Genomic DNA, 27,194 nt, shown 5'->3' with positions numbered 1-27,194 from the left:
TTTCTGTCTACCTCATTTATTTTTCCATAGAGGCACTTGATTATTTTGACTTGAAACAGTGGGAATTTGCAGAACACCGCGTATATTTGTGTGTGTGTGTGTGTGTGTGTGTGTTTATTTAATGCAAGTCTAAACTACATACTCCAAAGCTGGATACAAAATAAGCAAATTTTACCTGTGATTTTAGATTCATATGAGAAGTTTCTCTTTTTTCCATCACTTTCTGTGATGTTGAAAGTTTTCCTCTTTTTCCCTGCATTATCTCTCTTTCACTCTTCAACGTCATGAGCCAGTTCTAAACTATGCTTTATAATCTCCACAGAACTTTAATTTCTTTCATGTGTACCTTAACAGTTGGGAATAAAGGGTACAGGGACTGGCTCAACTGACCAAAGTCACAAAGCAAGTACTCAAGTGAAAAACAGGACCCACAGTAAAAGGATTCTAGTCCATGAAACCCTCTCTTTTGATTCTTCTTCTTTTTTTGATAATAAAAAGTAGGACACAGAACAGAAAACAAACACACACTGTTTCAGCAGAATAAATATTTTAATTATCAAGGCAGGGAAATGGAATATTACTCTATATGTTTTGAAAATTCTACATTGACAGGAATCTATCCCTATGAGGATGGTATAGAAAATTTTAAAGACTTTTAAATTAGTTTTGGCTTAGGTAGTGTACAATCCATGGAGTATGACCTGCTGTTCTCACATTTCTGCATGTATCAGCAAAGACCTAATGGTCTTTGGAGGAAAGCAAATGGATATGTTTGCTTTGTGTGAATACATTTATAAAATCAATCAGAAAATAACATGTGCTTCTCAGTAAAAGGCAGTACACACAATTTATTTTCTCTAGCGGTTTGGTTAAAAACACTCCAATGAATTACATTTCTTTGGCATTTATCCTTTATTTTTCTTGTTCTTATTCCTCAGCCTCCTTAAAGAAACACCATCAGTTAAGCATCCAGAACATGCATATTTCTTTGAAGATGTTCCACCCAGTGGCCCACCCATGGCTTGAAGGAATGAAATATCTGCCTGGAGTTATCTGCTTTGAGCTAACATCCTACTGTTATGAACAGATGACATTTTCCTTACTTGGAGCAATTATTAGTAGACATGGAGGCTGTCTGGCCAAACCCCAAATAAATAACTGAGCTCTGTGCAAATAGACCCTGGGAACAGCTATGTGACCACTGGTCTTGGTGGAGGGAGACGCAGGGGCAGTAGGGCCATCGAGAGCTCCTTTTTTTGTTTTTCATCAGCATTAACTGTTTACATTTTGCTTAGGCTAAAGTCTGTTTGGAGCTAGGGAAATGAAATCACTGCGCCTTTCTCAGCCCAAACTAACAACCACGGTGCCCTCTCCAAGTGGAAGGGAGTCTTATGTTTTTGAAAAACCCTCAGGGAACTTAAAGGAAAACAGACTCAGCATGGTTTGTTTGCAAAACTCCCTGAAGCATCACTTTCTTGCTTTCAGATGTGGCTCTTTTAACTGGGGATCCAAATCCTGGGTCTGCAGGCTCAACTAGTGTATCTTTCTAACGGAACTGAGATTCTACACATGGTGCCTTTCTGAAAGCTCAAATAAAAGTTCTGGCACTTTGATTTTTATAGAAAGCAGCAATATGAATGATTTTTATAGAAAGCAGCAATATGAATTTTAAGAAAAGCTGAAAGAGGCAGTGGGGAGTCTGATTTTATATGATATTTGATTAGCATTTGAGATTAGTTAACTCAGTCAATAATAAGGCCAGATCAAAGACTAGCACTTTATAGGATCCAGGCCAATTTGTCCTATTCGATGATTGCAGACTACTCCCAGCTTTTTGGAGCCAGTTTTCTCCCCAGAGGGATTCAGGAAATAGAACTATTGCCACTACAGAGAAAGCAGGTCTCTCCTACCATCCCCATTCCTCAGTACTCTCACATATGTTCTTTACTTATAGGTTGTGTATTTTTGCTTTTGTGTTAATTTTCAACAGGTTTTTCATCTCAAATCTGCCCTCTAGAAACTTCAGCTTTTATATCTGTGAATACGTATTTAACTGCACAATCCATTCCCTCAGTCCCTCAGCTGCTCTTCTGAACTCAGATCTACACACACAAGCAGAGAAAGAACATGGGTGGAAATGGTATTTCTTGGTGCCGATGGAACTACCTGTGTTTTCTGTTTTAAGACATGAAGCTCATTACCCGACTGGCAAGTTTCTGCTTATTTTATTTAAAAGCATTAACAGTCTTCAAAAGAGCTTCTTGATGAACTAAGACACTGGATAATCTGTCTCATAGATTAAAAGGTCATTTGCTTTAGAAGCTTCAAAATACTGTTGTAATCTGATCTATTTTAAGGAAGGCAGGAGTTTTTGACCATTCTATTCACAACTGTGACCAACAACCAGTACAAGATTGGCACGTAATAAGTGCTTGATTAATATTTATTGATTTTACGTAGATAAGACTTCTCAGCCAATGAGGTTCCAGAAGCCTTATATCTCAAAACATTAATGTCACATAATTTAGATAAGTAATTGTCATATGTATGGTGCAAAAAAGTACAAAAGTCAGACAACATAATGAAGAATTTGGGATTACCTTTCTAATTCATCTGTTAATTTCTAAAGAAACTGCAGCTCTAACCTTATAAACCGGCTTTGAGCAGATGATGCTATATAACAACTTTGTTCATGTGGGAGAATGAGTGAAACCTGTTATTAGAAAGTTGGAGGTAAATATATTTAACAAAATAACTACACCACGGAAAGGGAACGGGCACACTGAACACGCCATCAGATATGGTTAAGACTCGTGCTTGAGAGCAGAATATTAATGAACAATTAAATAATATATCTAGATGAAGCAAAGGGAGCTCATAAATCAGGACATGCTTGAATAAAAATAATAGAACACAGTGTTTGAGTTTTCCACTCTCATTTTCAGTATCATCCATTTAGTACATATTATTAATACCACTGGACATGAAAAATCACAAAGCAAGGGCTAAGGCAGTTTAATGGTTTCTAAAGAAAGATGGGACTGTAAAACTTTTGACTTATTCACTGCCTGCCAGACGCATCAGAGGATCTGAACAAATCACAAGCTATTTGGTGAAATGTTAGGTGATACTGGTGTTCAATAAAGGGGAAAACAGTTAGGGGGAAACTTGGTTGTCATCTCTTTTCTCTTTATAAGAAAGTGTGTGTGATGATATTACTTATATATGGAATCAAACATATGACACAAATGAACTTATCTATGGAACAGAAACTGATTCACAGACATGGAGAACAGACTGGTGGTTGTCAGGAGGCCTGAGAGGGGTGGGAGACGGATGGATTGGGAGTTTGGGGTTAGCTGATGCAAACTATTATATACAAGGTGGGTAAACGAAAAAATCCTATTATATAGCACAGGGAACTATATTCAATATCCTGTATTAAGCCATAATAAAAAAGAAAACAAGAAAGAGAGAGGGAGTGTGTGTGTGTGAGAGAGAATGTGTGTGTATGTAAGGCATTCAGGACTTTTTCTAATTACTTTATATGCATTGTTTAATCTTTACAACAACTATCAAGGAAATATTACATCCAAACAATTAGAAGAGTACCTGATATAGAGTATGCAAAATGTTGGAAAACTAAATACCATTACATCATTTTAATTCTACGTTTAATTCTACATTACATTCTACATTTTTAAGCCAATAAAATGGCTAGTCCTGACTTGACTACTAGATTTATACATATATGTGCCTGAAAAGAATTCCATTATTTCCACTAAGATGTATGTGTATTGTCTTTAACTTCTCATTCAGGAAACACAGCCAGAAGTGAAAATTCATTTTCTCAGAAATCTTCTATGTGCTAACTGGTCTAAAGCACTCTGTTTATCTATGCTCTATTTCTAACTGAAAATCCACTTAGCTGCCACATGTAGAAAAGGTCTGCTCTGTGGGAGTCAGAAGAAACTACTACTACTGAAAACACTGAATTATCATGTCTGTTGGCATCACCATTTGCAATCTCTCTAGGTCAGGGGACAGCCTAGAAAAAATGAGACTAGCCTTGCTTATAAAGCTTGGGAAACCATTGTGTCTGTGACGTCTCCTGCAACCTACCCCCAATATAGGGAACAGAGTCACCACCTATATTGCAAGTGTTTAAGTTTTCCTAAAAACAGATTCGGGCTAGAAAACTTTCCTGTATCTTTTCCAGTCTCATTGCAACAGGAGATACTCAATTTTGATTGTACAGAAACCCTAGAACTCTGTATAGGGAGAAAAAAGAAAAGAAAAACAAAGGGGATAAGCAGTAGAAAAGGCTATTTTCCTTTAAGACTTACTTGGCAACATGAGGCAGGGGGCAGGGGCACGGCTGGCAGAACCGGGGGGGTCCCCTGATGGCATCTCCAATATAACCATCTAGACATTTCTCACAGTGCTCGCCTGTTGTGTTCCGCTGGCAGTGCTATGAGACAAAAAGGTAAGAAAATTGACAAGGGCACACAAGAAATTTTATACACAGCAAATGTGGGAATCAAGCAGTATTTCAAGCAAAAGGGATATCAGGCCTGACAAAACAGATGGTATGTAATGATACTTACTGGTCAGCACAGAGGAGCTGTGCTGGCCCCGGTGATGCTACAAAGTGTGAACCATGGGGAAGACTTCTGCGTGTGCACTGGCAGCCTGGGGACTCTCTTTAGAGTTGGTGTGAAAAGATTATCAGTCATTCATTTCAATTCAGAATGATAATCAGAATTATCAAGCTCTGAATATCCTAGAAGCATCAGTTTACTGACTAGGAATAAATATGAAATGAAAAAAAAAAAATCTCCTCCTGCTAAATACTAGGGGAACATTTTAAGAATTTATGGGCTCAGAAGAATAAAATGTGTCTAAGTAAAGTATAAATGGACTAGAAGGTAGATAAAGAATATTCTGCTAATGGGCTGGTATCTTGCATAATGATATATGAGAAATAGTAAGCTGGTTTATTGTGTGATTCTTCCATTTATGGTGGGGATAAATGGAAGAAAAGCTCACAACAGTTGATTCTTCTGCCTAGAATGCCTGTTTATCATTCAAGATCTGCACCAGGCCTTTGAGAATTTCAGGATTCCTTCCTGATGACCCCTCTTCGATCCTTCCCTCCTTCCCTACACATATTATTATCAGCTCCCAGCCTCAGGTGGCACAGTGGTAAAGAACCTACCTGCCAATACAGGAGACATAAGAGACGTGGGTTCAATTTCTGGGTTGGAAAGATCCCCTGGAGTAGGAAACAGCAATCTGCTCCAGTATTCTTGCCTGGGAAATCCCACGGACAAAGGAGCCTGAAGGGCTACAGTGCATAGCGCTGCAAAGAGTCAGGATGCAACCGAGCACACAGAGACACCCAGCCTCAGCAGTGCTTCCCCCTACACCGTCTCTCAGCATTGCACTGCTATCAACTTAAATGGAGTGGTACTCAGCAGCTGTTTGTTGAACTGGTGGATTAATTTCTCACTAGTCCTCATTCTAAAGGATATCAATCCTGGGTGTTCATTGGAAGGACTGATGCTAAAGCTGAAACTCCAATACTTTGGCCACCTCATGAGACGAGTTGACTCACTGGAAAAGACTCTGATGCTGGGAGGGATTGGGGGCGGGAGGAGAAGGGGACGACAGAGAATGAGATGGCTGGATGGCATCACCGACGCGATGGACATGAGTTTGAGTGAACTCTGGGAGTTGGTGATGGACAGGGAGGCCTGGCGTGCTGTGATTCAAGGGGTCGCCAAGAGTCGGACACGACTGAGCGACTGAACTGAACTGAAGTCCTCTATAAGAGGCAGTGATGCAGGTCTACTGGTATTTTCTCCAACTGGACTAGACTAGATTGCACAGGGCAACGCCAGCAGCATGACGATGTTTTCATCTTTGTATTCACCAGAGTGTATAAAGTTTGAATAGGGTTTTCAGTGAAAAACTGTACTACTAGGATTAGAACACCACTGAAGAGACACCCTACTGTTTCAGCAATTCCTTTGGTAACACTTATGCACCTGAACTTTAACAGTTAACTTTTTTCAAACAGGGCTCTGTGGAGGAATCTTGGGGAAGGCAAGATGGAGTGACTGCGAACTTAACTTTGAGCTCTTTATTTGTCTCTATGTTCTATGCTGAGGTTCAAAATAAAATAATAGCGAAGTCCTGCTCTAAACATTTTATGTGGATTAACTAATTTAATTTTCATAATAATTCTAAGGTCCTATTTTTCTTTTTTCACACTTTACAAAATGGATAGAGATACACGGAAGTTAAGCAAATTGCCCAGTGTTACACAGATGGTAGGTGTGTCTCAAAAGTGAGATTTCAGCTCAGGCAATCTGGCTCCAGAAGTTAGGCTGGAAATTCCCGTATTATACTGCTTCTCCAGTGTGTTGGAGAAAAGGTTCCTTTACCAAAAGAGTCACAAAATGACTGCATTGGAAAGTGTTATACTGTTTAACTAACAGTTTGGACTTCAAATCAAGCGCAACACACTAGACAGTGGGGCACAGCTATCATGGTTGAATGGTCTTTAGCCAATTGATCAGCCATTAGACGTGGACCACCTCTGACTGCTGATTAGAATTATGTTAACAGAATAGGATTAAGAGGCTAGTTCAGCACACCTGACAGATGAGAAACTGAAAAATAGAGTGTGATGTGCAGACAACAAGATATTAACATATTTCCCTCACTGTTCTTAGCACTGCATCACGTGCTGAGTGAATTTTCAGCAAATATTTGTTGAAAAGAAAGAGGAAGGCCAAAGTGGGAAAGGATAAATTAGTATCTGGAGCAAGTAAAGGAAATTAACATACACCCAGAGCCAGCTCAAAATTGGTGGCAGTCTCTTATCCCAGGGAAAACCAAGGAGCCCTGTCCAACTACCCAGAATTTAAGCCATAAGCAGGGCTTCCCAGGTGGCACTAGTGGTAAAGAACCCGCCTGCCAATGCAGGAAATGTAAGAGACATGGGTTCGATCCCTGGGTTGGGAAGATCCCCCTGGAGGGGGCCATGGCAACAAATTCCAGTATTCTTGCTGGGACAATCTCAAGGACAGAGGAGTCTGGCAGGCTATAGTCCACAGGGTCACAAAGAACTGGACATGACTGAAGCGACCTAGCAAGCAGCACAAGCCATAAGCAATCTGGCAGGGCTGTTCTAGAGTGGGGCCAAACTAGTCTGAGTCCTTGTTGGACAGATGAAACCCATCTGTGCAGAAGAAAACAGGACAGTTGTAAGATGTCAGACCACTCTTTGCGACTCCATGGGTGCTTTGGCTTCCTTGTCAGGGCCCTATTTCTGCCATGGGAGCCACAGGGAGCAATTACCCTCAAGGGCAAAGCCTCCATATCACTATGACCTCTAAGTGCTCAGAGTGCAAACACTGACTTTAGTCATCTGCCTTCTTTTAAAGAGCTTGCTATGAAATTTCCTAAAAGGTAAATGAAGTACGTTCTGTGAGATTGGCAGGGACAGTGCCGGCAGCAGGGAGAGTTCCCTAGCTCCTCCGGTTTTTAGATGATTGAACTTGAACAAGTCAGTTGACTTTTCTAGGTCTCTATTCTCTGTCTGTAAAACAAAGATCTAGCTGAGACAGTATATAATGCTTCTTAAATCTTTTACTCTGAGACTGCAAATACCCTTTACCTTCATTGTTCTGCCATTTAAAAATCAGAAAGGAAAAAAAAAAACCAACAATAAATAGTATGTTGTTGGGAAAATTTTAAATTAAAAAAATTTAATTTTTCAATAAAACTGACCTCACTTAAAAATGAAAAAGGCATTCTGAATCTTTGGCCAATGGTTAAGAAAGCTATGTCTGGACAATCAATCACAGATTAGGTGTCAGGAATGACATCTGGGCACCAGCTGTGTCTCCTTCATGTGAGAAATGGAGTCTCTAGACACCTGGGCCACAGCACCAATATAAGGTGAGAAGAAAGCCGAAAAGGATCAGGTTAGTGGCTGGTCAGATGCTTCATGGGTCACTGTAGCCTGTCTAGACTTGTGGTTCTCAAAATATGTCCAGGGAGATGGCAGTGAGAAGCTCACTGAGGCTAGAATAGAAATCCTTGAAGGATTTTAGAAAAGGGTATGCCTTGATTGTTTTTAAAAAATATCTCCATTGCTAGTGAGGAAGACAGATTAGGGAAGGAGAGTCTGGAGCAGGGCATTGTGAATAGTTGGGAAGGTGTACTAGTCATCAGGGAGGGAGGCTGTGGGCATGAATTACGACAGCAGGATGGTGCAGAACAGAGGAGGCTCTCTCCTAGGTAACTAGTAGGATTTGGTGTCCAGCTAAACTTCGGTGAAGAGAAAATGGGAAGCTGATGAAGCATGTAGGACACCTAAATATGGAGGACTGGCAGAATGGTGCTGTCATTAACTGAGGTGGGGAATATGAAAGGAGAGACCTGTTCAGGGTTGGGAGAAGAAGGAAAAACAATGTACAGAGAACTTACTACCTGTATTGGTTCTCATCATATTGTTACACTAGGGGCACAAAGCTCCAGGGGGCTCCACTGAGCTAGCCATCTTTAGAATCCTTTGCACATGTAATTTTATGACTTTATTTCAAAACTTTGGCTAGCAAGTAAATAAATCACTATTTGAAAAATTTGGGCTTTTCCAAGCTTGCAACAGATTGGAAAATTGTCAAGATTTTAATGTAAGAATTATGCTCTTGATTCAGATACTGATTTTATAGTTGCATGTAAAACATGAAAAAAAATTCCCTATTACTTGGTTTTTTTTTTCTCTTTGGCACCTAATGAGGGTGTTGGTTTACTGATCACACATGTGTAGTCTTAAAGGCACTTAGATTGGTTGATTTTGGCTTTACACACATAAAGGAGAGTTTGAAAGTCACAAGAAAAATGCTACAGAAATTAGAGATGTAAAATCTTTGCTTTCCTGAATTAGGTTTTAATTAGGCTTTGGGAGTAATAAAAAATTCATTAGCCTTAAATATGCTGAATTACTTCCCTTTCTCCATTGTGCTTAGGGTGAGGTAGAAGTTCATCCGAACATCAATCTTTTTAATTATAAAATTATTACAGAGAGTTGTAGAACACTTGGGCAGGTATACTATAAAGCGAAAAGAAGAAAATAAAAATCCATTCACATTTCCACCAGCCAGATGTGAACACTTAACAGCTTGATGGTTTTCTCTCTAGGTTTCAATTATGTTTTTGCGGTTGAGTGGTTTCAAATCTATTTTCATTCAGATTTAGCTTTCCCCCCCTCCCCTGAAATTCTGGCACAGACCTTGAAATTTCTTTATCTTTTTTTTATTGTTACTGAGCAAGTGGGGGTTTCTGCATGTATTTCTGAAGCTCCCATGGTCCTCATACTTTGAATTTCATTACATTGGCCACATCCACAGGCATTTTCAACTAGTGTTCTGCCCTACAGCCCGTCAGTCCACACAGTGGAGGCCACTTAACCCAGATCCTAGAATAGTGTCAGGCAGATAAGTGGTACTCAAAAAATGCTTATTTGTTAAGTGGATAAATGAAATCAACAAATCAATCCTTAGTCAAAAGAATCTAAGGAATCCCGTGCAAGTGGTGAATTTCAAGTCAGATTTTCTCCACCCTAGTTCTGGTCAGTGGGCTCCATGCTTTCTGCTAAAGATGAAGCACCGGTTCTTTAGATGGTAACTGGCCTTAGTCATGACCTCTTCTTGGTTCTCTGTACCTAGCCTCTAGAACTGGGATAAAGTATGGGTTATCAGCAACCAGGCATTTCCATCACTAGCCATCTGTCTGCTCGATTTCTACACCTTAATTCCTTTCTCATGCCTCTTTCAGGTGCTTTCCTAGAGAATCTGCCATGCCCACTGGAGCTGCCTGGCCTCTGCCTAGCTGATTCTGCTGAAACCTCAACGCACGAAAATTCTGATAAGATACAACACAGCCCTTTCAAAAGACCACCAATACATGTTGGATTTCATTAGTTAAGCCACTTTCCATTTGGCCACCTTTCTGCATTTGAAGAATTGGTAATTCTCTTGTAAGGAAATCTCTAAGTTTTTTGGTATGTCTAAAATGGTAGCATAACTTTGTCTCTCTGTATTTTATTGTCAAATGGCTTAGTTTCTTAAAATCAGTTTGTAAAATACAAGGTTAAATTGAAACTGAACATGGGAATGGAGGGAGAATTAAACAGGGGAAGACAAGACAGAGGCATCACAAGCGTTCAAAATAAAATGAAACAAAAGAAGACTGTTTATTTTTGGTTGCTTATGGAAGGTGGGAGAAATGAGTTAGTTCAGGCAAACTGTAAGAACTGGCTGAAGCTTTGGTGCCCAGAGTGCACTGCCAGGTGTTAGGTGGAGCTGAGAATGAGCTGGGGTTACAACTCCTACAGGGCAGGAGCTGAGAAGCTGGCCCCGCTTGACCAGCAAACTGGAACAGGGATGACAAAGGAAACAGAAAAATATGAGTTTGATTCTAAAGTGCCGCCACAGACAATGCATTTGCCAACTAGGTAACAACACATTCTTTCTATATTGGCAGGCTTCCTCTGCGTCCTCACTTACATTTAGTGTTAATCACTCAGCTGTATCCGACTCTGCGACCCCATGATCTGCAGCCCGCCAGGCTCCTGTTCATGAAATTCTCCAGGGAAGCCCATCATCTAGTCTTACTTACCTAAATTAAATTTGCAGGAATACAGACACATGTTTAGCTCTTGGAGATAAGACTGTGGGTGATTTTTCACTCTCAATTCCATGAATAGTATACATCTGTGGTTTTTTTTTTTTTTTTGCTTTTTTACTTTGAGCGTATATTACTTTAATCGGGGAAAAGACACTTCCGTCTAGGTAGGGTGAGGTGGAGGGATCACTTTTAGGATAAGTAAGATGGCCTTTTTTTTTTTTTTTTAATGTTCTGACTTGGAACAAAGTAATTTCAGGAAGACTGGCAACTGACCTGAGTGTGTTTATAAACGTTTATACCCAAGTCCATCCCCAAACTTTTATCAGAACATTGTATGCCCCAGGAACTATGAAGGAATCACATGATGACTGACTCCTTTGGAAGCTCAAGTCCAGGTCGAAGATAAAACCATGATAGCTCCTTTTTTAACAAGGTCATTGTAAGGAAGAGTAGTTTTATCATAGCTCTCCATAGGCATAACAGGAGGGATTTTTTCCCCCTCTAATTTATTTCAGTCTTCCATCTTACTGACTGCCTAAAAGCAGCTGATGGGCTGACCAGTCCCTATTGTCTTACTCTTAAATAAACCAGATAACGAAGAGCCCTTAATTGGTCAAATTATCAGAGATGTACATTATTAGTTCAAGTGCATTCATGGGATTCTCTTTTCAAATGTCATTGGGATTAAAATAACAGGAAACCGGAGATGGAGGCATTAGAAAGGGGTCGATTTGGCAGCTGCCTGTGCCTACACTGCTGCAGAGGACATCCTGGATGCAATGGTTATTTAAGAAGATGGGGGAAGGGGAAAATAGAAACACCAGGACTAAACAAACACTACAATGCATTAGCAACCTTTAGTGTTTGCCACTTCTGTACCTAGAAAAATGTGAATTGTTAGGTTTAAAATAAATGGAAATGTTCTAATTTGTATCTTAATGGAATGCGTGAGTAAAATAACACCTTCACGTACACACCATGAAGACCACTTATAATCAAAAGCATCTGCCTAATGCCATCAATTATGCTAATTTTGAGGTAGATAGGTGTATTTAAGTATTCTTGCAATTTCCAGTCTATGCGAAAATATTCTTGCGTTTTGGAAGCTTCTTTTGCCTCCTGGGAACTAGAAGAATCCACTTCTGCTATGTAGTACAGCTCATGAAGGAAAACATGATTTTAGGGTATAAGTCTTTAAAAATGCCTCCTACGACTTCTACTGAAGTCACTTCTGGTAAATATTTCAATCCCTATTTTCACTAGGTTTTCAATCCATTCAGTGAAAATGGGAAATATGTAGCAAGCACTTTTGCTAAAAGGTTTCTCAGTTTCCTTCATAAATCTCTATCATGTTTCACTGTCTACTAGAAAATTCATTCCAGTTAAGGGGGGAAAAGTCTCTGGGGGCTTGATTACAGAGTTACAAAGACCACAATGCCAAAGTTTTCATTTTTATTAGCTATTTGGTTCAAATACAGTTTTTAGGAAATTTTGATCTATAGACCTGACTATCTTAAGTTATAAAATAGGCTATGAAACAACTGTTTTATTCTCCTGGTTTATGTGGCGTGAAGTCAAACATATGGCAACCTATACTATTACAGAGGAATTTGGATGGATGGTTTCCTCCTCTGTGTATTATTTTTCAGGTCCATCCCCACTGGCCGATAGATGGAAACCAGCTGCGAAAGTGGTGGGGCAGTTACCACCAGGGACAGGGGCACATTCACAGATATACCTTGGTGGCCACTTAGAATCATAAGCAGTTTATATGAGGTGTTTTACAGAAAAAACTGAAGAGTAAAGAGAAACCATGATTAGCAGTTTGCTCCTCCGTAGCTCAAATGCCCAGGAAGACTATTTCATCTCCACCAGAGATGGAAAGGCTCAGTGAAATATATGAAAAGTGACAGATGCCCCAGACCTACCACACAGAGTCCTGAGCCGTCCAAGCACTCGTTGGAATTACCATTACAGTCACAGGGCAAACATTCTTCCGAGTAGGCAAAGAAGAATCCAGCGTCGCATTTCTGAAACAGACAAAACAAAAGCATCTTCATGATTGAAAAGGTCAATTTTGGGCAACATTTTCTGGGAGGAGTAAGAGGTGATTAGTAAACGATCTACATATTTATTTACACATACTGAAATGAACTATTTATGCTACCATTCAATTGTCTTTGTTATGTACCTTTCTTTCCTCTTTTCCTACTCTTTGCGGTTTTGGGGGGCTGCGGGGGAGGGCGCCTGACGCAGCCGGGACACCGCGAGAACAAATGACGCCCAATTCTCGCGATGTGCAGCTGCCGGCGCGCACGTGACCTCGTCTGCACCGCGCGAACTCCAGTCACTTTCTGAGGACAATAGGAACACCTTTAACACCGTTCGACGTTGTTAGGAAGAATGAGAAGATTTTAGGTTAACAATGAAGGAGAAATTTTCTAATCTTGTCTTTCATTCCAAAACAAGACAAAACAAAACCACATCAGGGTGAAGAACTACATCGTGCTTCCTGTGAATAACGACTTAACGAGTTCAGAAATTATTGGCTGTGGGAGAACAACTTAAAAGATGTGCCTCATAAAGCCGTACCTTTAAAAAAAATCCTCTTTTCAGATCCTAAAGATTTGAAAGGAGGGGTTAGGAAGTTAATGAATCCTTATACATGTCGTGGGTTGTGTGTAGGTGCCGTCCCTGTATTTTGTTTATCCGCGTGACTGTGAGATATACATTGTTTTCCTTCCTTCTAGTGGTGAGATAATTAAGCCCGGAGATGCAGTGGGTGAGATAATTAAGCCCGGAGATGCAGTGGGTTGTGATGGTAAACCATCTTGCGTTTGCTGAATGGCCCTCCCCAAATGTCACTCGTAGAGTCAGGTTGAGAAACTATGAGATTGTTCATTGTTTATGCCATGGTTCCTGGCTTACAGATATGTATTTTGCATTTCTTTGGAATGTTTCAGCGCTGCAAGGCAGAAATGCCATGCCATCACAGGTCTGGAAGTTCAGTCCTTGCCTATCAGACAGATTTACATCTAAAGAATTCCAGACAGATAAGAATCTGGGTTGTTTCCACAAACTTACAAAGTAAGAGGGTTCCCATCACACCCCCCATTGACTCATTGTAGTTTGTACTGTCCTTTGACTAGGAAACTTCATTGTATCTGGCTGAGGTCCCTGACTGTTACACAAAGCCATTTCCTCTTGCTTGTTTCTCTCTAGAGAAGGACTCACTAGATACCATTCACAGTATAAAAACACTGTAGTCCTAAAACTAAAATTTAATATATTCCATTTGAAAGAAGTTTAATACAGCACAATGACATTTTTTTATAAAGAAAAGGTGAAGAAATTCTGTCTTTCTAAGTGAAAAGGCTGAGAGGGGACCAATTTATAATGGAGACTTTATAGTTGATGGTAAGCCTTTTTTCAGTTTCCACTAGGGAACAAAAGAGAGGAAAATGTGCTAAAATTGCTGTAGGAAGCATTTAATTCAGACCACCTAATTTCACATATGGTGAAATTTTTAACTATAAGAGGAATGGATAACAGTAGTGAAGGGCTTAGTATTAGTTATCTCAGGAGCCTCCAAACCAGTGGTTTCTGAGTTTTCTAACTGCCCAAGTTAAGGACATTTGATTTGGGGAGTTTCTGATTCAGCAGGTCTGATGGTTAAGCAAAAGAATCTACATTTTTGAATAAAATAAATACTGTATTTTAAAAATTGTTTAACTCTTTCCCCCAGCCTTATTGAGATATAACTGACATATAACATTGTATAAGTTTAAGATATACAACATGCTGATTTGATAGTATGGATTGCAAAATGATTACCACCATAGCATTAGCTAACAGCTCCATCTTGTCACATAATTACCATTTCTTTTTTGTGGTAAAAACATGTAAGATTTGCTCTCTTAGCAACTCTCAAGTGTATAATACAGTATTAGTAACTGTACATTAGATAACCAGAATTTGTTAGCTTTTAAACTGGAAGTTCGGAGAAGGCAATGGCAAGCCACTCCAGTACTCTTGCCTAGAAAATCCCATGGATAGAGGAGCCTGGTAGGCTGCAGTCCATGGGGTCGCTAACGGTCAGACACGACTGAGCGACTTCACTTTCACTTTTCACTTTCACACATTGGAGAAGGAAATGGCAACCCACTCCAGTGTTCTTGCCTGGAGAATCCCAGGGACGGGGGAGCCTGGTGGGCTTCCGTCTATGGGGTCACACAGAGTCGGACACGACTGAAGTGACTTAGCAGCAGCAGCAAACTGGAAGTTATACTCCGACCAACCTTTCTCAGTTTGCCTGTCTCCCATCCCAGCCCCTGTAACCGCCATTCTGGCCTCTGTTTCTATGCCTTTCAAGGAGTGGGGCAGAGATCGGAGGTGTATTTGAAACAGAAAAACACACTGGTGGTGGCAGAGAGTCTGGAAACAGTACGTGAAAAGCAGTACATGATGCCTGGAAGCAGTACATGAAAAGCTCCACTTGTACCATCAACTATAGTAAAGACCTTCCTCTGGCCCAAGGAATCAAATTTCTGTAAGGGTGTTTTAAATTGATAGTAGCTCAAGTCTTTTAGGCATTCTTGCAGCTCTTCTGAAGTAAACAAAGAAAATAAGATTTGCCCTGAATGAATGCATCATTTTAAATATGACTGTGTTTAATCTCTTATATCCCTGAGGCCCTAGTAAATTAAGAGACTCATTTTTAAAAAAACTAAAATTACCACAACGTAGGAAAAAACCCAAAAAGCAACAAAAAAGGGGAAGAGTTTGTATTTTAGAATAATTTTAGGTATATTGAAAAAAATTTAGGGATATGTATTTTTAAAAGACCCCATGAAATTTCTTTGTGAGATCAGGTTTGAAAAGATTATTTCAAAGAGGCACTCACAGTGAGTTGTACATGGTCATTGCTCAATGAACGCTTGTGATTTGAATGGTTTGGACTAGGATAGCACATCTGAGTCTTACAAGCTGTTGGAAACCGGTGGTTATCCTGCTAATCCACTCACTGCTCTCTACTGGGGCTGCGTTGGGTCTGCAGTCTTTCTCATCACAGTCCAGGAAACCACTACCTAGACTGTGTACCAGATGAAATCTTTACTTTATGCCAAGTTTAGGAGGTGACTTCACTCTCATTATCAACTTACCCACCCATTAGGCAAAGACTCTGACCTTATGTGAAAGATGTCTTGGCTCAGGTCTTATACTGTGGGATATGGGAAGAGAAGGGAGGCAGGGACAAGGTTGTGTGGAACAGTCATTTGGCCCCCTGCTGAGAGGGCACCAAAAGTTGGAAGCCTGGCCAGCTCATTTGTTGCTGGGTTTTGCACACCTGGAAGGATTGTATTTTCTAACTCATCTATCCAGAAGGGAGGCACCATTTTAAAATTCACAGGAAGGCACCACTATCGGATAATAAAAATCCTGGATATGGGGAGCTTCTGATGCCATTACTAGACCCCATACACTTGATAACTTAGACCTTGAATTGTAGAACTTTAGAGGATTTCTTGGAATGGTAGATTGCTATGTGATTTGACAGAAGCTTGAGTATCCTTAGTAAGAGTGTTTAAGGCTGATTCTTTCATGTAAAAATATTTCATCATTTTCCCCCCAGAAAGTTCTGTTAATTTTTACTAAATCTCTGTTTGAAATTCTATAGAAACTGACAAAATTGACCTTTGTGATATTTTTAAGAATGAAAATGTGGCTATTTTTTTAGTTTTGCTCCTGTTTAACAATCTTTAAAGTAATCCAAGACCTGTGATGTTTAGATGCTTGTGAAGAGTCTTGAGAGTCCCTTGGACTGCAAGGAGATCCAACCAGTCCATCCTAAAGGAGATCAGTCCTGGGTGTTCATTGGTAGGACTGATGTTGAAGCTGAAACTCCAATACTTTGGCCACCTGATGTTAAGAGCTGACTCATTTGAAAAGACCCTGATGCTGGGAAAGATTGAGGGCCAGAGGTGAAAGAGATGACAGAGGATGAGATGGTTGGATGGCATCACTGACTCAATGGACATGGGTTTGGGTGGATTCCGGGAGTTGGTGATGGACAGGGAGGCCTGGCGTGCTGCGGTTCATGGGGTTGCAAAGAGTCGGGACACGACTGAGAGACTGAACTGAACTGAATGCTGAATAGTCTTCTTACAAAGAAAATATTACCTGTCTGCTTTCCTCGAAAGTATTCTCCAGAATTTACTAAACAAAGATGTGTTTGTGTATATACATGTGTGTGTAAGCAAGAGAAGAAGTCTTACAGTCAATTTTTCAATGCCACCCTGAATCCTCTTGCCTTTCTAAGATTGACCTACAGCAGACAACTGTATAACATGTGGGTGGGTGATTTAGAGAGCACTCGGGGGATTTGTACCTTCTGGCATGGTGCCACAACCTTTAAAAAATTGATGATAATAACAAGGATGATAATTGCAATAATGATGATAATCATAATATAATTACTATTTACTGAAAGTCTATGTACCAAGTATTGTGATAAGTACTTTATCCATGTTATAGTATTTACTTTTCACAGCAACTCTGTGCATTAGATGTAAATATCTGCATTTTGGGCTTCCCAGGTAGCTCAGCTAGTGAAGAATCTGCCTGCAATGCAGGAGACCCCGTTTCAGTTCCTGGGTTGGGAAGATCCCCTGCAGGAAGGCATGGCAACCCACTCCCCATGGACAGAGGAGCCTGGTGGGCTAAAATCCATGGGGTTGCAAAGAGTCTGACACAACTGAGCAACTAAGCACAGTGCAGCAGAGCACAGCACTTGGATTTAGCAGTGAACAAACTTGAGAGTGAGAGAAGATTAGCAATGCATCCAGTATCGTATCACACAGATTTGTAAGAGGTTCAGACTGACCCGAATCTTGTTTCTCTACTATACCATGATGCCCCTCGTAAATAAGTTTTTAAAATGTATTTAATTTACATTTTAAATTAATTGAGCATAAATATCTGCCATGCTTAAGTCACTGCTTTGGTCATGGTGTAATAGGTCTTTTGTTTTTATCCCACCAAAGCCCTATGAGGTAGCTTCTATTACCTTCATTTTGCTGATCAGGTCTGTGTGGCTTACAGTAATTGTTATCCAGATCAAATAACACAGATAAGAAGTGGTGGGCCCAGAAATTAGATCCATTGTTTGACTATCAATTTGAGCTGTTAACCATCTGGTGTACCATTAATATATGCTAATCAAACCCTTTTTGTTGGGCATTCAGGTTATTTCCAATGTTTTACTATTATAAACAGCAAATCCAAAGCAGGCTAAAATGAATAAACATGTAAAATCTCTCATTTAAGCCCCAGAAAATTAAAAAAAGACAACAGGTACATGCTTAAAAATACATCCAGTTATTAATATATAAAAGCCACTGAATGAGAATATTTACTTTCTAAACAAGTTACTTCAGCCACATTGTTGTTTTGACCAGTTGCTGCTGCTGTTGCTGCTAAGTCACTTCAGTCGTGTCCGACTCTGTGTGACCCCATAGACGGAAGCCCAGCAGGCTCCCACGTCCCTGGGATTCTCCAGGCAAGAACACTGGAGTGGCTTGTCATTGCCTTCTCCTTTTGACCAGTTACTTTCCACTAAATCACTTGTAGACCTTTTACAGCTCTCCACTATTAAGCCACTCTGTTACTACAGCTTGCCTCCTTCTCTGACACTGAGATTGGATTAATCAATAACATTTACTTCTGCCTTTGAAGAATAAGAGTTACAACTGCCATTTGCTTACTTTCTTATGAGTAGTGTGATGTCTGACTTGGAGTAAAAAATGAATGTATGTGTACTTGAATAATTTTATATTTATAGAAATTAGAACTAGATGGTCCTTAGGAGGAAATTAGTGTGGCATATCTATGTGCCATTTATATTTAAAAGAACCCAAAATGATAGTCGTGGGTTCTTTTAAATATAAATGGCACATGGACTCCGGGAGTTGGTGATGGACAGGGAGGCCTGGCGTGCTGTGATTCATGGGGTCGCAAAGAGTCGGACACGACTGAGTGACTGAACTGAACTGAACTAAATATGTTGATATCTCTGCAGAAGACATTATTTCCAGAGGTTCATCACATAATCACGGTGTTAATTATTTCACTATAGTTATAATTAAGATTGTTTCTTAACAATGAGGATAACATTTATACAGCTGATCATCTTTGTCCTCATTGAAAGAAATCCCCTTGAAAACACTAGACTTAAACCAACAATACTGTCATCAGATGTTTTGAATTTTCTTAAAAGTTCTTAAATTGTAGTCTTTTGAAGTACAGTTCAGTCTGCATCCTTTGGTTGTGACAAATTCCTAAAAATCTCTTGGAGTTATCAAATAAAGTGAGTACCAAGCAAAGTAATACTGTTTCAAGTTAAAAACTCACAAAAATCTCACTGTGTTTTCCAAATATTATCACAGAGGAGCCAATTAATTGGAATGGCTACAAGCCACTGCTTTCACATAGATACTGAATCTCTAGGACCTTCAGAGAGCATCACTGACTTGATGGACAAGAGTTTGAGCTAACTCCAGGAGTTGATGATGGACAGAGAAGCCTGGCGTGCTGAGGTTCATGGGGTCGCAGAGTCATGCATGACTGAGGGACTGAACTGAACTGAGGACCTTCAAAATTACTGTTGAAAAGCCCAGTTGACTAAACAGCTTAAATAGCCTAACAGCATTCTTTAGGAATCTGAGGTCTCCAGTCACCCATTAAAAAACTAACAATGGCAAAAATTGACCAGACTTATGGCAACCCACTCCAGTGTTCTTGCCTGGAGAATCCCAGGGACGGGGGAGCCTGGTGGGCTTCCATCTATGGAGTCACACAGAGTCGGACACGACTGAAGTGACTTAGCAGCAGCAGAAGCAGGAGAAGCCTGAAGTTGTCATCTGAGAGAGTGAGACATATCTCTGAGTAGGTACTTGATGTCCCAAAGAGAAACAGACTCTCATCTCCAGTTCCAACAAATAATGAATTAATGATAATAAAATTCCATTACTGAGAGCATATTCCACAGCCCTGTGCCTGTTTTAATAGGATTTGACCTATTATTGGAATTTTTGTATTGTGTCTTCAACCAAGAATCTACAAATATCTTACAAATGTTTCAACTCATCTTGCTTTCTGAATTGGACTCCTAAAATTCTGATTCATTAATTTTTGCTTTAATTTACGAAGACTTAGTGTGGAAAGCTTAAAAAATTTTTTTCTCTAAATTCATTCACTTGCATACAGAGTCACTGCTATCTTCTAAATTAGTATTCTTAAAATTTAACAGCCCACATTCAGTTACCTTCCTGATTCAATTTTTGTATGGGCATAATGAATCCACTTTTCTCTGTTTCCAGGTAACAATGATTTTAGCTCTAGTTTAAGTGAGTTCCTTTTTTTTTCCGTTTTTAATGTGTGAATCACCTTAAAATTTAGTCACCTTAAGATTGAATGTTATGCTAATTTAGGATCTAAAGCTTTGTGCCTTTACTCAGGGGTCTCTGGATCTTACACAATGCTGACTTCCATCTGTTTAAAACTTGAGCAGAATTAAAATCAGTATCTAGGGACCTAACAGCAACCAGTAGTTTAATCTATTTAAAAATGTCAATTTAGGGACTTCCTTGGTGGTCCAGTGGCTAAAGCTCTGGGCTGTCAGTACAAGGGGCCTGGGTTCAATCCCTGGTCAGGGAACTAGATCCCACATGCTACAACTAAAAAAGATCCTCCGTGCCTTAACTAAATATCTCATATGCTGCAATTAAAAGATCCCCCATGCACAACGAAGATCGAAGATCCCATGTGCTGCCACTGAGACCCAGTACAACCAGATACATAGATAAAAATAAATATTAAAAAATAAAAATAAATCAATTAAGCCTTTGCTGGGGAAGAGTGACTTATAAGAACATATTAATTTATTACATGGGTAGGCATCTCACGAGCTTCTCAGGTGACACTAGTGGTAAAGAACCCACTTGCCAATGCAGGAGACATAAAAGATGTGGGTTTGATCCCTGGGTTGGGAAGATCCCCTGCAGGAGGGCATGGCAACCCACTCCAGTATTTTTGCCCGGAGAATGTCCATGGATAGAGGAGTCTGGCAGGCTGCATATTGTCCATAGGATCACAAAGAGTCAGACACGACTGAAGTGACTTAGCATGCATGCATGCAGGCATCTCACAGGCTATTTTTTTCTATATCTATAAGAACAAAAGATAAAGTATCTGTCATGGAAAGCAGTCCTTAATTAAGCTATTGATAACTTTGCCTATTTTTTTTTTTTGATAGGACTTAACATGTTCTGATTATTCATATACAAAACTGTAATGGAAGTGCCAAAATAAGTTAAATGCATTATGAAATGGGCTACAGTTAGCAAGAAATTGCCTTTTTGATTGACTTTACTAGAATAAGGAGAGAATTACCCATGTATCCTCCCTTGGGTCTCTTTAAGCACTTGTTTGTGTAATTGAAATTCCCTACATTTCAATAGGTGAAGTTAATTTTTAGATTTGGACAGTGATTTCACCATAGCTTGATTAGGAAAGTGGTTTCAACATTCCTCAGGGGTTTATCCAGTTCAAAGATATTTCTTCTTAGGATTGACATCATAAAGCTAGGGTATCAGCTGAACACTAACCATGGTGCTGGTTTCTCCTAGTTGGCTCTTAGAACTACCTTTGTGCTTATTGCTTAGGAGCTCTATCTGCCATTCCTTGGCAAGCTTATAAAACTCTCCAGTTCTCAATTTAATAATCAAATGAACTAGAGACACTGATTTAGGTCTTGAGGAATTCTGAGGAACACAACACCACTATCTTGTCCACAGTTAAGTCAGCTCGTTTAATTTTGTAGAGTGGAGAGATATTTATCATGGCATTTGCTTTGTATTTCTGTGGCTATTCCTCAGCACACTTTGTAGGTCTTCTTGGTATTCTCTTGGGCATGGAAATCAGTACTCCACTCAAATTTCTCAAATAACTGTTCTCAAACCCCGTACTTGATCAAATGCTTATCTGGACTTGTAGATAACACCAGACTCAGGCTGTGATGGAATACTTACCATGTGTGTTAATAAATAGCTCTCTTTAGTTAAAAAACCAAGAGGATCAAACAAGAAAAGTTTAGAGCCCCAGAGCCATAAAAATTTTCCTTTTGAAGAGCTGGATTGGAGCATGATTATGTTCATTATTGCTGATGAAAATTTCTTCAATTTCCTCCTTGAAAAGTTACTTAAAACACTTTTTAAGTTGCTCATTTATAGTAGTGATTACCACTTACAAAACATAATGGGGCTTTAGCAATGCCTTTTTTCCCTTCGATTTTTCTTAAAAAAAAAAAAAAAAGGAAAGAAAAGAAATCTGCAACATCTGCCTTTCTGCTCCAGGTCCTCCTCACATTGCCTCATGTTGCTGGCTTGTGCGTTTCACTCCTTGCCTTCCAAGTTATGGTTACACAACACAGCCTCTGCCAAATTTTTTTTTTTTTTAATATCTGAAAACTGACTCAGTTTTATTTAATTTACTGGGGCAAATGCCATGGACACATTTCCAAGAAAGGAAGAGATGCGAACCACAAGGGCTAGCCTTAAGAGCAAGGAGAGAGAAATAACCTCAGAGTTACAAGGTTTAGGGGATTTTGATATGACTCCTTAACCGCTTAGTGGGAATCAGTGTTGTAAGATGCAGACATCTCTGTCCTCTTCAACTGCTTTTTGTGAATAATAACAGCTAATGTTTATTGACAGACTCCAGGCACTGAGCTAAGTGCTCTTTATAGATATTCCAATTTGATCATTACCCACAGGATTGCAAATGTCTGCCTAAATTACCATTACTTTTTACAAGAAATTGAGTAGTTTAATTGTCTATAGACTGACAATGGCTCCTGTTTAGTGTGCCCTGGGAAGGCAGCAGTGCTTCCTTGGATGAGTCCTCTGTTTGGGGTGTTTCATCAATTTCCATTGCTAGTAGATATACCTGTTTCTGGCTTGAGGTACCTGGTGTAGTTCATTGCTGCCTTCACACCGGACCACTCAGGATGCAAAGTAGAATGTGACTGGCAGTACCTGTCATTCTTTATGCTCTTCCTCATGGGTTTATGCATCACAGAAGAAATACTGTGGTGAATTAGTATGAAAGGAGAAATTCATGCCAAATCTCTACTCTATCCTTTTAATCTTAGGAGATAATCATTCTTCTTTTAATGAGAAGATGGAGGTCACTGGGTGCAAAATCGCATACTACCTCTCTTCTCTTTCTCAAAACTCATCTTTATCGTGATTCGTCCTAATGTCCTCTGCCCACCCCAGAGAAGGTCATGTTTCTCTTCTTAGGAAAGACTCACCTCTATCCATGCTTTGGGGCTCGCACATCTGTGGCCAGCAGGCTCTGTTCCAACACCTAGCCTCCCTCCCTAACATGCCACCCGTCTCTTTGCACCCACAGGGTGATGAGGAGAAGCAGGGTACAGTTGGGTGCCGGGTCCTGTATTGGATGAGCCCTGACTTCTTCCCTCAGGTTCAGATTGTACGAACACCTTCCCTCAGCTCTGCCCCGTCTTCATTTTCCTCCATTCTTGCCCAGCCAAGTTTGGTGAGTGAGAACTCAGTCACACTGGCTCGGCTTCCTTCTATGCTGACCCCAGCCTCTGTCTCCATTATGCTGCTGAAACTGCCCTGACAAAGCTGTCAGGTGATGTCTTTGTGGCTTTGCTTTTCCAATGTTACTTGTTCTTATCCAGTACTTAATATTTTTGAGATTTCCGCCTCCCCCCACTGCCTTGCCTTGAAATTCTCTCTTCTCTCTGCAGGAAAACTCCCTCTTTGGGTTTTGCTCCTGCCTGTCTTTTTCAGTATTTGGGGTCAGAGAGCATTTGAGGAGGACGGTAGGTTGTTCCTCCTCCTCTGCTGCTCCTACTTGGTTGGTGTTCCCCAGGATAACCTCTGTGTCCTTCTTTTCTATCTACATACTTTTGTTTGGTGAGGTCAGCCTCTCCCACAATTTCAGCCTCCATCTATATTCTGGTAGCCCCCCAAACTCGCTACATAACCCTGATCTCGCTCTCCTATGCCACACTTTTGTTTCCAAGTGCTTGTTAGACAAGTCCTTTTCCAGTTCTGTAAGCACATGGAGTTAAATGTATCCCACGGTGACCTTGTATAGTCTCTCCCTAATCTATTTTTCTTCTTATAGCTCGGTTAATGATAAAGATTATGGAACATAAAAGGAAAAAGTAATGAATTAATGCTTTTCAATCACATGAATGTATTTTGCATTAATGTAGGTTTTGGAAATGCTTCCAAAAGAGTGAACTCTGCAATAATCAGGGAATTCTTTGCATATAGAATGACAAAGTTTAAGTACTCATATTTTATCTCTTTTTTTACAAACACTATGCTATCTTTGTTTATTTCAAATATCTGGTTTAAATGGAGGTAAATGAAGTATCACAGAGTTTAGAGTCTCAAGTTAGAAACTACTTTACACAATTCTGAATTGTTATAAATTTCCTCTCTAAATGAATATCTCTATCTGTTAGGACAGTAGGACTGGATGTTTGCCGAATTAATTTCTGTGTAGGATACAGTGTTTATCAAGGTTAAGTTAACTGGAATGTGCTAATTTGATGCTTATGTATTTGTTATACTGTTAAAACTTACCAGTTACCACAGTGACTGGTTAGAATTTAGACAACAGAAGATTTTTTAGGGAAGAGAATGTTGTCATGGACATTAGTTAGAATTGCTGGCACACAGTGCTAATAAAAAGCAGATTGTGGCTTAGTAAGCTTATTACTGTTTTAAATTCTCTGTATACAATGCGCCCCTTACTGCCTCCACCTGGGTAAGACTGATCCCGCCTCCTGTCGCCCTTTGTATACTGTGATTTCATAGAGTTTGCACTCTTCCTTTGAAATATTTAGCAAAATGACTCTTCCTCCTTGTTCCTAATACCAGTGTTTAGTTAAGAATCTTGGCATTTCTCTCCTGGATTATCATGATTACCTTCATGCTCTTCTCTTGAGCATCAGTTTTTCTGCCTTCTGGTCCATTCTTTATTACCAGAGGTAATTTTTTTTTTCAGAGGTAATTTTTAATAACTTCACCATACTACTTTTCTGCCTCAGACCTCCCGATGGCTCTTTATTCATTGCATACATGAGTAAGTAAAATTCCTTAGCATGACATACAAGGCTCCTATTTCACAATACAGTTTCTGACGATCTCTTCACGTCAACCTCAGCTCCCTCTGCTCTAACTTGACATATTTCCTCCACCGCACAACATACTCTTCTCTTGACCACCTTGACTTCGCACGTGCTGTGCAGCAGGGGCTCGGGCGCCTTTTTGTCTCCATCCCCTGCGACTCCTTTCCTCAGTCTCAGACCCAGTTGTCCCTCCTCTGTGTTCACATGGCACTCTGTACACACCTCATTAGAGACATGGAACATGCTATTACAAGATTTTTAAAGTCCTTATTGAATTTATTACAACATTGCTTCTGTTTTTTGGCCATGAGTCATGTGGAATCTTAGCTCCCTGACCAGGGGTCAAATCTGTACCCCCTGCATTAAAAGACAAAGTCTTAACCACTGAACTGCCAGGGCAGTCCCGACTGCAAGTTTTAATTTACGCTCCACCCCCGCCGCCCTGAAATCACCATGAGCTGCTTGAGAACAGGGATAGTGTCTTATTCATCTTTGTATCCTTATTATCTATTAATATTAGAGTGATTAACAAATAGCCAGTAGATGCTGAAAATGTTAGTTGAAAAAGTGGATTTGAACTTGAAAAGAAGGAATGAAGAGAGGGGAAAATCATGTAAAAACTTTGAAGAGCGATTTGACAGATCTCACAAATGAAAACCTCCAACCGTGAATGAATCTTTGAAAAATATTAAAGAAAAAGGCAAGCCTTAGAATAGAAACAGTACAATATTTATATTGTATTTTAAAACATGCAAAATAATTTTATGTTATATAACGTGTAGCTGCTGCTGCTGCTGCTAAGTCACTTCAGTTGTGTCCGACTCTGTGTGACCCCATAGACGGAAGCCCACCAGGCTCCCCCGTCCCTGGGATTCTCCAGGCAAGAACACTGGAGTGGGTTGCCATTTCCTTCTCCAATGCATGAAAGTGAAAAGTGAAAATGAAGTCGCTCAGTTGTGTCCGACCCCTAGCGACCCCACGGACTGCAGTCCACCAGGCTCCTCCATGCATGGGATTTTCTAGGCAAGCGTGCTGGAGTGGCTGGCCATTGCCTTCTCCGATAACGTGTAGGGATGCATGCATATAAAGAAAAGTAGAAGAAATAAACTGAAACCTACCAAATCAGGCAATTTAAGAGTAAAGGAGAAGAGTGAGATTGAAGATATCTGGGTTTAACTATATGGGCAATATTTTATTTCTTAATACACATGTAGGGGATACAAATGCTCATGAAAAAGAAAGGAAGAGAAAGAACGAGAGGAAGGAAGAAAAACGAAGGGTCCCACTTAGATTGGCTGGCTATTGTATTTACATGTCTAGACCTGGTGAGGTCTCTAAAATATCTTCTCTGCTACTGCTGCTGCTAAGTCACTTCAGTCGTGTCCAACTCTGTGTGACCCCATAGACGGAAGCTTACCAGGCTCCCCCGTCCCTGGGATTCTCCAGGCAAGAACACTGGAGTGGGTTGCCATTTCCTTCTCCAATGTGTGAAAGTGAAAAGTGAAAGTGAAGTCGCTCAGTCGTGTCCGACCCTTAGCGACCCCGTGGACTGCAGCCTACCAGGCTCCTCTGTCCATGCGATTTTCCAGGCAAGAGTACTGGAGTGGGTTGCCACGAAAGGAAGAAAGAAAAACAAAGGGTCCCACTTAGATTGGCTGGCTATTGTATTTACATGTCTAGACCTGGTGAGGTCTCTAAAATATCTTCTCTAGGAAGTGACTAATGTGGTCATGACAATAGATTCAACTGCCTGTGTATATTAACTTCCTTGTTATTCATCTTATGTACCATTATCATCACACGCAGTTAAAAAAATAAGCAGAAGAACATTCCTTACTTAATTTGTTCTTCCTTTGTTTTCTACCATACAGCTAATAGCTACCTTATCTTATGTGGAAGCCTTTCACATGTCTGTATGTCTGTCTAAGTTAAAACATACACCAACTTTTAGATTCTTCTAAAATGTTTAAATGACAATTTGATTTACACTTATTTATTCTGTCAGTAAAGCTATGTATCCTAGGCTACCTGTGTAATATGGAGGACTTTAAGGGTGCCTATTTATTCTAGTTGGGACTTACCTCTGAAAACAGGCAAAACCATAACCACACCCATGATTTCTTCCAACATCCTGAACCCAGTTTTACATTTCATATACATTTCATCAATTCTTGGAAAATAACTGTTCTTTGTTGAAGTGGAAAGGTCTTTTTTAAGCGGTAATCATCCTAAATATTAATTTGGGGTGATAACAGAT

At 40.0% G+C, this 27,194-nt stretch overlaps 1 protein-coding gene across 3 annotated transcripts in view; it reads right to left on the bottom strand.

Annotated features, from left to right (window-relative positions):
- Positions 1 to 27,194, bottom strand: part of LAMA4 (laminin subunit alpha 4) — a 141,670-nt gene that overhangs the window by 89,398 nt on the left and 25,078 nt on the right. For all 3 annotated transcript variants that reach the window (XM_055432776.2, XM_055432775.2, XM_055432777.2), the window contains 2 exons: positions 12,633 to 12,734; positions 4,347 to 4,471 (listed from right to left, as the gene is read on the bottom strand). In XM_055432776.2, the coding sequence (XP_055288751.2) occupies positions 4,347 to 4,471; positions 12,633 to 12,734 (227 nt within the window). The remainder of the gene's footprint in view (positions 1 to 4,346; positions 4,472 to 12,632; positions 12,735 to 27,194) is intronic.

The sequence above is a fragment of the Moschus berezovskii genome, chromosome 10, assembly GCF_049115385.1.
Source record: "Moschus berezovskii isolate FMDL1 chromosome 10, NW_MosBer_1.0, whole genome shotgun sequence".
NCBI lineage: Eukaryota > Metazoa > Chordata > Mammalia > Artiodactyla > Moschidae > Moschus > Moschus berezovskii.
This window is presented reverse-complemented; position numbering and strand designations above follow the sequence as displayed.